This window comes from Macrotis lagotis, chromosome 2 (genome assembly GCF_037893015.1).
Source record: "Macrotis lagotis isolate mMagLag1 chromosome 2, bilby.v1.9.chrom.fasta, whole genome shotgun sequence".
In the NCBI taxonomy this organism is placed as follows: Eukaryota; Metazoa; Chordata; class Mammalia; order Peramelemorphia; family Peramelidae; genus Macrotis; species Macrotis lagotis.
In genome coordinates, this window is record NC_133659.1 from 267,546,101 (window position 1) to 267,559,270 (window position 13,170).

At 34.6% G+C, this 13,170-nt stretch overlaps 1 protein-coding gene across 1 annotated transcript in view; it reads left to right on the forward strand.

Moving 5' to 3' along the window:
• The window catches only part of LGR5 (leucine rich repeat containing G protein-coupled receptor 5), a 188,999-nt gene that overhangs the window by 145,522 nt on the left and 30,307 nt on the right, over positions 1-13,170 (forward strand). Inside the window, exons 7-11 of the mRNA XM_074226155.1 lie at positions 3,258-3,326; positions 7,807-7,878; positions 10,747-10,818; positions 10,918-10,986; positions 11,128-11,199. Of these exons, the coding sequence (XP_074082256.1) occupies positions 3,258-3,326; positions 7,807-7,878; positions 10,747-10,818; positions 10,918-10,986; positions 11,128-11,199 (354 nt within the window). The remainder of the gene's footprint in view (positions 1-3,257; positions 3,327-7,806; positions 7,879-10,746; positions 10,819-10,917; positions 10,987-11,127; positions 11,200-13,170) is intronic.

The following is a 13,170-nucleotide window of genomic DNA, read 5'->3' on the forward strand; positions in this document are numbered from 1 at the left end:
GACCCTGCTGAGCCCTGATTCATCATCATTTCCATAGTTCTGATCCAAAATTGTCTAACTATTTAAAAACCATCAACTTGGGTACAGCAGGAAAAAGGTTAAAGTCAACACTAACTTAAAAAGAAGGATAAAGATGAGAAGTATGTAGTTCATTAAGCTACAGAAATTGAAACATAACCTGTTCAAGCAAATTACAAGCCATTAAAAATGGAAAATGTACTAAAATAAAGACACTGTTGCCCTCCTTGGAAAAAATTAGCTGAGGGGCAGCTAGGTGGCATAGTGGATAAAGCACCAGACCTGGAGTCAGGAGTACCTGGGTTCAAATCTGGCCTCAAACACTTAATAATTACCTAGCTGTGTGGCCTTGGGCAAGCCACTTAACCCCATTTGCCTTGCAAAAAACCTAAAAAAAATGAAAAAATTAGCTGAAGCAAAAGTCTGATGAATAAATGACTCTTCTCCTTCTAAACTTGATCCCACTATTAAAAACCTCTGATCCCAGCCTTACCTATCTTCTCTGACAGATAACCCCACTATCATCCCCATTCTCTAAGATTCAATTTCTTCTTTTCTTCTGCCTAAAAAATAACCCACCTCTCTCCCATCTTTTAAAAAAAAACCCTCACTTCATTCTCCCTTCTCTGCTAACTTTCATCCTAATATGTCTTCTCTGATTTTTATATAAACTCCTTGGAAAAAACTATAGGCAATGTCTCCATATCCTTTTCTCACACCGTTTTCTAAACCTTCCTCATTCAACCTAAACTCATTTTCCCCAAATTTTCAATAATGTTTAAATTGCCTTTTCTCAGTTCTCAACCTTCTTGACCTCTTTGTGGTCATAGACACTGATGACCATATTCTTTTTCTGAATGTTCTCTTCTCTGGAGTTTTGTGACATTTCTGCCTTGATTCTCCTACCTCCTTCTCAATCTCCCCTCTAGGATCTTCATTCATGTCATTCTTGTTGACTATTCCCCAAGGTTCTGTCCTAGACCCTCTTCTGTTTTCTCTCTAAACTCCCTTGCTCAATGATCACATGAACTCCCCAAGAGTTCAATGATCATCTCTTTATAGATGATTCCCAAATCTATATATTCAGTTCTTATCTCTCTACTGAGCACTCATACAGCATTGCCAAATGTCTGATATTTCAAATTGGATGTCCCATAGGCAAGTGAAATCACCATGTCCAAAAGAGAAGCAATCTTTTCTTCCAAAGCAATTGTCAGGGGAGGCTAGGTGGCGTAGTGGATAAAGCACCGGCCCTGGAGTCAGGAGTACCTGGGTTCAAATCCCATCTCAGACACTTAATAATTACCTAGCTGTGTGGCTTTGGGCAAGCCACTTAAACCCATTTGCCTTGCAAATTAAAATTCATTATAATCCAAAGCAATTGTCTTGAAAACTTCCCTATCACTGTAGAAGAAAATATCATCCCCCTAGTCTATCATATTTACAGCTTCAGAGTCATTCTCTACTCCTCAATGTCAATCACCTCATATTTATAATCAGTTGTTGAATTTTATCATTTTTACCTTTCCAGAATCTAGTATATATGTTCTCTTCTCTCTACCCACACAATCTCTGTCCTAGTTCTGACTCTCTTCATTCTTGTCTGGATTATTACAATTGCCTCCTAATTAGTCTTCTTGCCTAAAGTGTCTCCTCATCCTCCACATAGCTGCTAAAGTGATTTTCTAAAGCATATATCTGACCTTGTCATTCCCACTACTTAATAAATTGCAGTAACTATTACCTCAAAAATCAAATATAAACTCCTTAATTAGACATATAAATCTCTTTATAACCTAGTGCCTTCCTATCTTTCCAGTATCCTTATACTCTATTCCCCTCCATACCTTCTAAAATTGATTGACAGTGCTGTACTTGCTATACCTCATACATCCATGATTTTGTAGTAGCTGTTCCTATGCTTGGAATGTTTTCCTCCCTCACCTCTGTCTCTCAGACTTCAAGACTCTGCTTAAACACTGCATTTATTAGGAGTCCACTTCTAGTATTCTAAGATATCTTACACACACACACACACACACACACACACACACACACACACAGATTCATATTTCTTGACTTCTTAAGAAGGGGGAGGGGATGGATGAAAGGAGAGAATTTGGAACTCAAAATTTTTAAAAATGAATACTAAAATTTTTTGTTTGCATGTCATTTAGAAAAATATACAAATAAATGTAAAAAAGAAAATGATTCATAATGTATAGGAGTAAAGTTCCCCAGTAATCAACAAGCATGTGATCTTTTTCATTTCTTGAACACAAGTATTTTTGACATAATTTTTACTATCTTCTTTCATTACATTAGAAAGTTACCTATCTACCTTACCTATCTAGTCTTTAGAGGATCCTGTTGAATTCTGTATTTCCTCATTCCCTTCAATAGACCATAATACAGATGCTTCAAGTATCTTCATGGTGATATTTATCCTCATTTGAGATGACCAAATATTCCATGAAATGGTGCATCTTGATGCTTTTAAAAAAGCCTATAAAAGATAAATCACACCCAACAACTCTTTTATTTATCTGTGAACCATTCTTCCACTTATCTACAACTTATTTTTATCTTTTGATTTTATTCAAGAGAAAGATCCCAGTTTGGATGTGGTTCAGTTCTTTTAAGAGAATATCAAATTATTAAACTTTGCATCCTAGATTAAAAGTACCAATAATTAAATGAATATTCACAATCAAGAATTGTGTGATCCTTAGCATCTATTTCCCCCTTTATCTCCTTTCAACTACCATCATTGCAACAACAGAAGAGAGATGTATATGATCGAGTACCATTTAATGCTTTTGTCTATCTCATAAATTAGTATGGTGAAAATAATTAATTACATAACAATTAACCTTCTGTGATAAACTTAACAATATTGAACAAAGTTGTTTTATGGGCCTGTACTTAAACCTTTCCTCACTTATATAATCCTACTGGTTTAGTCTTCATTAACTCAGAAATATTCCACACCATAATGAGATATCAGAAGAGGACTTTTGAGGAGATCTGGAAACAATAAATAAGTCTTATTTGGTGTTTCTGTTGAATTGAATTATCTCATATCAATTGATTTTAATGCAGATAAAATTGATGAAAAATCTCTGACATTAATGAAAATATGCACTATAACTATTGAGAAAAACTCTACTTAAAATAAGCACATTCTGCATTATTTTGTAAGTGGAAAGTCAAAAACTATGATCTGTTTATTTTCACAGAGATTTAAATTACAACAATCTAGATGAGTTCCCCACTGCAATCAGGACACTCTCAAGTCTCAAAGAGTTGTAAGTATTGACTCAACCTTCATGAGGAGAATTTATTATAAGATGTTAATAACTTTCTTGTGATGATATTATAACTATTCCAAGAAAATTAAGTAACTTCATAATATAAAAAACAGACACTTCAAATTATGTGTCTTTTTCCTTCTATAAATGGCCAACAGAAAATAGCATCTACTGATTGTTATGTGTCTTTTCCTGGAATATAATCTTTGTTTTCTTTTCAAGTTCTTCTTTCTCGCTCAATGAATTTGACAGATTTCTCTTGCAGTGGTGGTGATGACAGTGCTAGTGAATATTGAAGAAAACTCAGCAATTTGAGGGGCATTTTCATGGTTAAATTTATGTTGAACTAAGTTTCAAAGTTGTAAAACCTTTTATGTTCTATTTTATAATTTAATTTATTTTCTTTATGGCTAAAAATAAGACAATTCTTAATGTTAAGAATGTACTTATATAAGATAAATATACAAAGAGCTTCATTTTTTTGATCCTGAGTGAAATTAGGAAAGTATGTGTGTATACATACATACAGAGTGATAGATACATGTATATACAAAAATATACACACACACAAATGCATATGCATATACATATATACATATATGCAAAAATACAGCTACATATACTCACATACACAGGCATAATATGTATGCATGTATTTATTTATCTATTTATTTGTTTATTTTAGTGAAGAGAGGGGGCAGAGAGTAAACAATAAAAGAAAAACCCTAGCGGATCAGTCATCAGTAAATCTCATATGTGGCTGTCTTAAATGCTTAACTTTAATCTGAAAAGTCACTATCACATGTGGTCTGGGAAACTGAAGATTTCCCACACGAATGATTTAGCCAAAGATTTTCAAAAGAACCCCAAGATGCTATTTACTCCATTCCCTTGCCTTTGGGTCTAATTTGTCCCAGACAAATGAGAAGTGATGTTATTACATATCTCTGGGGGTGATGGAATTTTCTTTCCTTCTGAAGTTTATTCCTTATTGTCAGGAAATTCCTCCTGAGAGCTACCCTATATCTATACTGTAACTTCAGTCAGTTTCTTCTTTTTTCCAGCTTCCAATGAGATAAGGAAGAAATGATCCCCATCTGATGGTTTGGAGGTGGGGGGGGAATTGGAAGTGGGATGGAATAAAGTGTATTCTCAAAGATTTTTTTTTTTTTTGCTTAATGCCTTATTTGTGAACCAAAAGCGTTTACTTTTTTTCACATAAAATTAGTCTGCCTTCCTCATGGATAGCAACCAGAAGCTGGCCTCTCTTTGACTCTTTACTGTTATTATTTGTGGTGGTGGTGGTAGTAGTTCTTTATTTTGAAGAGGAAGGTGTTGTCTTGACTTGCACATGAAGAGACTGAGCTCACCATTTAGCAGTCTCACTTTTTTAGTCTGGTGGCAAGGCATAAGTCAAGAAGACTGGCAATAGGGAGCAGCTAGGTGGTGTAGTGGATAGAGCACTGACCCTGGAGTCAAGTGGACCTGAGTTCAAATCTAACCTCAGACAACAAATATTTACTTAACTGTGTGACCTTGAGCAAGTCACTTAACCCCAATTGTCTTGGAAGGAGGAGGAGGAGGAGAAAGGAAGAAAGGAAGAAAGGAAGAAAGAAAGAAAGGAAGAAAGGAAGAAAGAAAGAAAGAAAGAAAGAAAGAAAGAAAGAAAGGAAGGAAGGAAGGAAGGAAGGAAGGAAGGAAGAAAGAAAGAAAGAAAGAAAGAAAGAAAGAAAGGAAGGAAGGAAGGAAGGAAGAAAGAAAGAAAGAAAGAAAGAAAGAAAGAAAGAAAGAAAGAAAGAAAGGAAGGAAGGAAGGAAGGAAGGAAGGAAGGAAGGAAGGAAGAAAGAAAGAAAGAAAGAGACAGGTGGCTCAGCATGGTTCAAGATGGTGCAATGAGTGACTGAGTGACCTTGCTTTCATTTCCCTCTACTTGGTCAGGTGCCAGATCTCATCTTTATTGTCACTACAAGATCTTGATTTGACATGTAAAGTCCTTTGCAATCTTGTTCCAACGTATCTCTTTCTCAATTTTCAAATAACAATGACTCTCTCATAATGCATTCTCCATTCCAGTCAAACCCATGTATGTGCTGCTCCTCATATGTATATCCTGCATCCATTGCCTATCATCTTCTCTTTGAGTAAACTTCCCTGAGCACAAAAAACTCTCCTTCCTCAACTCCATCTATGGGAATCTGATTTCCTTTGAGGTTCATCTCAAATGTCGTCTCTTTATTTGAGTCTTTTCTTGTCTCCCTTCCCACCCCAATAGTTTTCAGAGTCCCCCCCACACACACACACACAAAATTCTTATGTATTTTTATATACACAAATGTTATACTTTTATGTGTAGGTATCTATATCTATATTTCAGGGGGAAAGGCACATAATCAGTAGGTACCATTTTCTTTGGATTATTGATAGAAAAAATTTATATGTATATATATACACACATGTCAATTTTTCTGAATTTATGAAGATGCTGAATTTGTTAGGAGTCTTAGATGTAAACTCTTTGAAGTCTGGGGTGCTCACTTTCTCATGCCCCAGGAAGTGAATTGAGGCTTTATGGGGCCATCCATGAATTAAATCCTTTTATAATAATAGCAATTATTCCTATTATGCTTTAAAGTTTACAAAGTGATTTACATATATTCTCTTATTTGATCCTGACAGCTACCATACAATACAAAATGCTATTGTCCCCATTCTACAGTGAGTAAACTGAGAATAAGTGAAGTTAAGTGAATACCCAGAGTCACACAGTTAGTAAATATCTGAGGCAGGATTCAAACTCAGATCTTTCTAATTCCAAGTCTAGTTCTAAACAAATATTTCTACTGAGAACTTTTGCTACCTTCTCTCACCTTTGTTCATTACTGTTTCAATCTTTCTCCAGATGCTACTTTATTACTATATTAGATTATAGTACTCTTTACTAGTATATTAAAAATGTTTTAGACCAAAACAATTTTAAACATTGAGTAGTGAATGAATATGAAAAAGGAAAAAGAAGTAAAGGGAGAAAAGGAAAAGGAATTCATGTCATTTACTCTTCCTAAGAAATAAATATTAAATAGAAACCAGGGATCCATTTCCCCATTAGCCTCATTCAAGTCATTAATTTAAGACAACAAATGCTAAATGTTTAAGAGATGTTAGGTAATACCTTGGCATAATAGAAGCAAAGATAAGAAGGTTACATATGTATACAATATGTTACAATATGTATACAAAAAAGCTAATATATAAGGATACATTAACATATATAGCAAGTGTTGCTGATTGTGGTTAGGAAGGAGACATCAGGAAAGGTTTCATCCATTAGGTGCCACTTGAGTTGTTCTCTAAAAGAAGCTTATTGGATTCTAATGTGCAGCCAGGAAGACTTGAGTTCAATTCCTTCCTCAGACACTAACTGTGTGACCTTGGACAAGTCACTTAATCTTAACCAATTGCTTCATCTGTAAAAGATGGCATATTCTTTCCATGCCTGTTGAGAGGGCCAAATGAGATAATATTTGTAAAGCACCTAGAACACCTGCCAAATAGTAAGCATCATTTAAATGTTAGCTATTACTATAATTGTTAATTATTATGAGGAAGTTAATTCCAGATTTGAGATGCAACTATTCAAAGACCCAGAGATGTGATATGGATGATCAAGTAAATTTAACAATATATAGTTAGGGCAGCTAGGTGGCACAGTGGATAGAGCACCGGCCCTGGAGTCAGGAGTACCTGGATTCAAATCCGGCCTCAGACACTTAATAATTACCTAGCTGTGTGGCCTTGGGCAAGCCACTTAACCCCATTTGCCTTACCAAAAAAAAAATCTAAAAAAACCCACAATATATAGTTAGCAGGTCTATTTGACTTGAATGAAGCTTTCTCTGTAACATCCTCTCATGTAATATATATATATATGTATGTACATATATATATATATATATATATATATATATATATATATATATATTTCTGAAACTCTTTTTTTTTGGATTTGCCATTTTGAAACAACTTCCCAACACAACAAAAAAAAAGGCAAAAACTCTTCATGAAGTCAGGGAAAATAACTATCTAAAAGTAATTTCTCTCCTGTGGCTAAACATAGTGTTTGGCCCCCTTTAATGACCGTTGAATTGAATTAAATAGAAATTGAATGGGCAAGCTGTATTTTAAAATTGCATAATCTACTTGTGAATCATTATCATTAGAAATGCTTATTGTGGGGAAGCTAGGTGTTGCAGTGAATAGAGCACCAGCCCTGGAGTCAGGAGTACCTGAGTTCAAATGCGGCCTCAGACATTTAATAATTACCTGGCTGTGTGGCCTTGGGCAAGCCACTTAACCCCATTGCCTTACAAAAAAAACCTTAAAAAATGCTTATTGCTTCCACATATCAAAAAGAAAAAATCACTGGACCATTTTCATCACAACACTAATGCTGTACATACTATAATTTTTTTCTTTCTAGGGGATTTCATAGCAACAATATCAAATCAATACCAGAAAGAGCATTTGTGGGCAATCCTTCCCTTATAACAATGTAAGTGACCATATATAGGTGTTCTTTTAATTTAATGAACCTTCTAGGATAGTTCATGTTGTTTATTTCTGGTAGTATATCTAAATAGAAGGAGGTGTGATTGCATAGAAGTGAGATTGAAATGGTTTAATGTTGTTTAGATGGCAGTATGAAAGGCACCTTGATAAGGGTGTCAATAAGTAAGCATTTAGGTATATATGCAGACAAGTTCTGAGGATGCAAAGAGAGATAAAAAAAAAAGTCCCTGCCATCAAGGAGCTTACAATCTAATAAGCTAGAGTGTCTAGATTACACAATTGAAATGAGAAAGAGCCTGAGTACAGGATGTATGAGAATTAATTAAAGGAACTGGGGGAAAAGATTCAATGCCAAAAAGATCACAAGTTTTGAAGGATGTGAAGGATTTACTTTGTTCTGTTCAGCCCCAGAAGGCAGAACCATGAATGGCTGGTAGACCATACAAAGAGACCAATTCAAGCTTGAGATCAGAGCTTCCTTATTGATTAGAACTGTGCAAAAGTACTTAGAGCAGTGGTGGTTTATTCCTTCCTGGAGGTCTTTGAGCAATAGCTGGAAAGCCATTCAGGTGTAATGAAGTGGGAATCTCTTTCATGTGTGGGGTGGACAAGATGAACGTTGAAGTGTGTTTCATTTGTATAGTCTGTGATTCTAAAGCCCACTCTGAAGCAAGAGACCATTGACCTGTTGTCAACCAGAACAGTACTCATGATATTCAAACCACCCACTTCTTTTAACTTTGAAGCAGTCATTGGTTTTCTGCCCAGGCTTGCCTGGCTATGTTTATATATGCTGGCATCTATCTCCTGAAAGGATTTAATTAGTTTATATGGATATGTATACTTACAAAAAAGAATAACATGCTCTGTCAAAAATGATCATAAAGGACATGCTATAAGTCTAACATAAGCAGAATAAATATGTTAAACCTATAATGGTAATGGAAAAATGTCCCCCAATAGAATTTCATCCAGTGACACACACGTGGGGGGGTGCTGTATTATAGTATTCAAGTAAGGGAAACTTGTCAGAGGTAAGAAAAGCAATATCAGAGTTGTGGAAAGTTAATGACTTAACTTTGGGTAACCAGGTGACTCAGTGGATGCAATGCCAGATCCGAAGAAAGGAAGATTCACTAGCTGTGAGACCCTGGGTAATTCACTTTAGCCCTGTTTGCCTCAGTTTCCTCATCTGCATAATGACCTAGAGAAAGCAATGGTAAACCACTGCAGTACCTCTGCCAAGATACTGAAAGGGGGTCATAAAGAATTGGACACAACTGAAAAAATAACTGAATGGCAACTATGTTTATCTACTGTTAGAGATTTAGATCCTTTTTGTTCTCCTAAAATTTGCCATCATCCATAATCACATGAGGTGTTAGTCAAAAAGAATTCTGCCTACCAAGCCCATTGTGCCAGTTAATATTGTCTTATTTGTCTTATTTCATAATTCAGAAAAATATACTTTCATAGTGTATATCTCTATTGATTGTCTTCTACCAAGGTAATGATTTCTTTATGAAACAACAACAAAAATGTTAAGAATCATCATTAACAAATGCTAGCACTTTGAATGGGAGACAAATTGGCATCCCCTTACTTATTTGTCTTCAAGGGTCACATTGCTGATTTTTAATCACTCTCTTGACTTGATAATATCTCCTAATGAGGACTTATAACTCCTACAGTTTATAGAGTTGGTGAAGCCAGCCAATATCTCCACCTGGGCTAGATTATTAACTAGACAGATTACATCTAATTCTAACAAATACCATCACAGTAACTTCTATATAACAAAATAATAAATTCCAGTCATTATCTCATGTATCTAAAAAAATTTCAATCATGGAAAATTCCAACACAACTAAAGATTTTTAGTTACTACTTAGAACTTTGTTGTAATATGACTTATTTTGGTATGTTATTTTTGTGTATTAAGACCTTCATCTTTCACCAACATTTCACAAAAACTCCATTTAGAATTTCCTTTCACCTAGTAGACATTTGGCCCATGTTGAAGACAGATGATGATACGTTTTTTTAAACATAAAAAAATAATGAGTCCTTTTATTTCATTACAGCATAGGTTTAAAACTGGAAACAATCTTAAAAGTCATCTGGTCCAGCTGCCTCATTTTACAGACAAGGAAATTGAATCCCAGAAAGAATTTGTTCAAGATCATAGAGTTAGCATAAGTAGCCAGGCCAGCATTAAGCCTTACGGCCTTTAATGATACTTTCCATTATTCTACATTTCATCTCTATTCTAAATCTAATCTTACTATCTTGGAATCATAGATACTATCCAGAAGGAAATTTAAGGCTTTTTTCTAATTCTATTTTCACATGAAGAAACTGAGATAAATAGAGGTTAAGTGACTTGCCCACTATCACAAAGCTAGTGTCTCAGACACAACTGGAATCCAGGTCTTCCCTATTCAAGGTCCAATTTCCAAATAACATGCCTTGAGAGATTTGTAATTATACATAGCACAAAATGCTTTGCCAAAATCTCTAAATATAAATTTAAACTTTCAAAATTCCCCTATCACTTTGTAAATAGAATTGTTTTATGTTACTTTTGTTTTTAGAAAGATTTGTGATTTCATCACAATTTCAATGAACAGTTCACTGGCAACTTATAGACTTGGTTCATAACATGTAAGGGGCAGATTTGAACCTGAAGTTTGACTTTTTATCCTCTCCACTAAAATGTCTCTTGTTATGTGATACATTGCAATCAAAATTATATTAATGGATATAATGCATTTGTTGGTATTTCAAGCTATCATTTGTTTGCTGTAGAAGCTTTCTACTAACACTTAACATATTTTTATTTTTTTGGCAGACACTTCTATGATAATCCAATCCAACTTGTTGGGAAATCTGCTTTTCAACATTTACCTGAACTGAGAACACTGTGGGTTCTTACTTCTGCCAGAGACCATTTTTCTGATAAAAAATTTTGCCTTTCTAGACTCTTTCCATTAATCACCATAAAGTGTGTCTTTCCCTTTAGGACTTTGAATGGTGCTTCACAAATTACCGAATTTCCTGATCTGACAGGAACAAGAAGTCTGGAAAGTCTGTAAGTCCATGAATTCAATTGCTTCATATTATCTAGAATCAATGCATTTCTTTGATTTTGGCTAGCTGTAACCTCCATGACTCAAGTATTCCATTATGTAATCCTTGAATAAAAGAATGTGTCTATTTTATTTTTCTACAGGACCCTGACAGGAGCACAGATCACCTCTCTTCCCCACAACGTCTGTGAGCAGTTAACTAATCTACAAGTGCTGTACGTTTCAGTAAGGTTGATAATATCATGTAAATAGAAAACTTCCTCTTAGATGTTACATGGGGGTCTTCTTTATTTCAGTAGTTCTTTCACATAGAAAATTCTATTCTCACAAGTCTCAAAAGCTTTCTTTTCTCTACTATTCCTTTTTGGGCCAGTGAACAGTGAAAGGGCATCCCAGCTCCCCATCCTACAATGGAATATTTGCATAGGCATATCTTTTGTTTCTGGATCACACAAAATGGCCATTAATGACCCAGTTGGCAACAGTTTCCTTTCAGAGACAAAAGATATAAAACAAAATTAAACAAAAGAAATTAACTTTCACTCTTAAGATTTCGGACAGCAGAACAAAAATCAAAAATGAATCACCAGTACAAGAAAGATGTCAAAAAATTTAAAAATGAAGAAATGGATTCTGTCTCATTTTGTACAAGCCTTCCCAGGTTTCACTTTCATTACTTTTTATGACAGAACAGTATTCCATTAAATGTTCAACCATTTCCAAATTGATGGGCTACCCTAAGTCTAGTTCTTTGTTTCTACAAGAATATTAAGTTGCCATAAATATTTGTATACATACGAATTCTGTTCCTCTTTCCTTGATATATTTGGAGTATAAGACCATTATCTTATGAAAGTTTATGCACAGTTTAGTAACTTTTGAGGCAGAGTTCCAGAATGCTTTCCAAAATGACTAGATCAATTCACAGCTCCACCAACAATGTATTAATGTGACTTCTTTCCCCCAGCCTCTCTTAACACTTGACCCTCCCTTTATTCTTTTGGTTTAACTCTGCACATTTTTATAAAGATATTGTTTCTCCTTTTCTTCCCATGGAGACGAGATATAGGAAAGAGAGAAAATAGATTTCTTCTCATTGCAAAATAAACTTAAATATTTTAAAGTATTTAAATAAGAAAATACTTTTTCAATAAAATTGAAAGAGTGCAATTGGTGGACCTATACATAAACTCATAAACTCTACAAAATACTCTTCCTATAATATCAGTATGACATATCTTGGAAGGTCATGGCTGAAGTTTTAACAGCTTGTATGAGTTCTTTATGACTTTCTCATCCTTTCTCAAGATGTATTTAAATCAACTGAATTTAAAAAACACTTAATGAAGCATCCAGGATGTGCTTCTATTGGCAATGAACTCATGCATGATGCAAGAGGTAATGGAACCTAATTCTTCACTCCCCTCTATTTCTATACCATCCTACCTCCAACTCTATACATAGAAAAAAATATAGGATAAGAAAGGAAGGGAAGAAAAGCAAATAAAATTTTATCTAGTGCTTACTGTTTGCCAGCACATATTTTGCTTCATCAAAAATTATAATAATAGGGGCGGCTAGGTGGCATAGTGGATAAAGCACTGGCCTTGGAGTCAGGAGTACCTGGGTTCAAATCTGGTCTCAGACACTTAATAATTACCTAGCTGTGTGGCCTTGGGCAAACCACTTAACCCCGTTTGCCTTGCAAAAACCTAAAAAACAAAACAAAAAAAATTATAATAATAATAATAATAATACGTAACACATATATCACTTTACTGCTTACATCTGTAACCAAATTAACTGCTAATAACCATCTTCTTAGGTGGTATTATTATCCTCATTTTATAGATTAGGAAACTAAAATATTTTTAAGTGACCAAAAAAACATAGTACAGAAGATTCATCATTATAACGCTATCATAAAATCATTGGTGTTAACTTCCACACAATTGAACAAAAAATTATTAAAGGAAAGGCAATAAATAAGCCTTTATTACAGAACAGCACTTTTCACAAAAATTATTTCATTTGATTCTCATAACAATACTATATGGGGGTTATTTCCCATTTTACAGTTAAGAAAAGTCAAGAAAACAAGTTAAGTGACTTGTCCTGGGTCACACAGCTAGCAAGTATCTGAGGCTGGGATTTGAATTTCAGATGACTCCAAGCCCAGCCCTCTA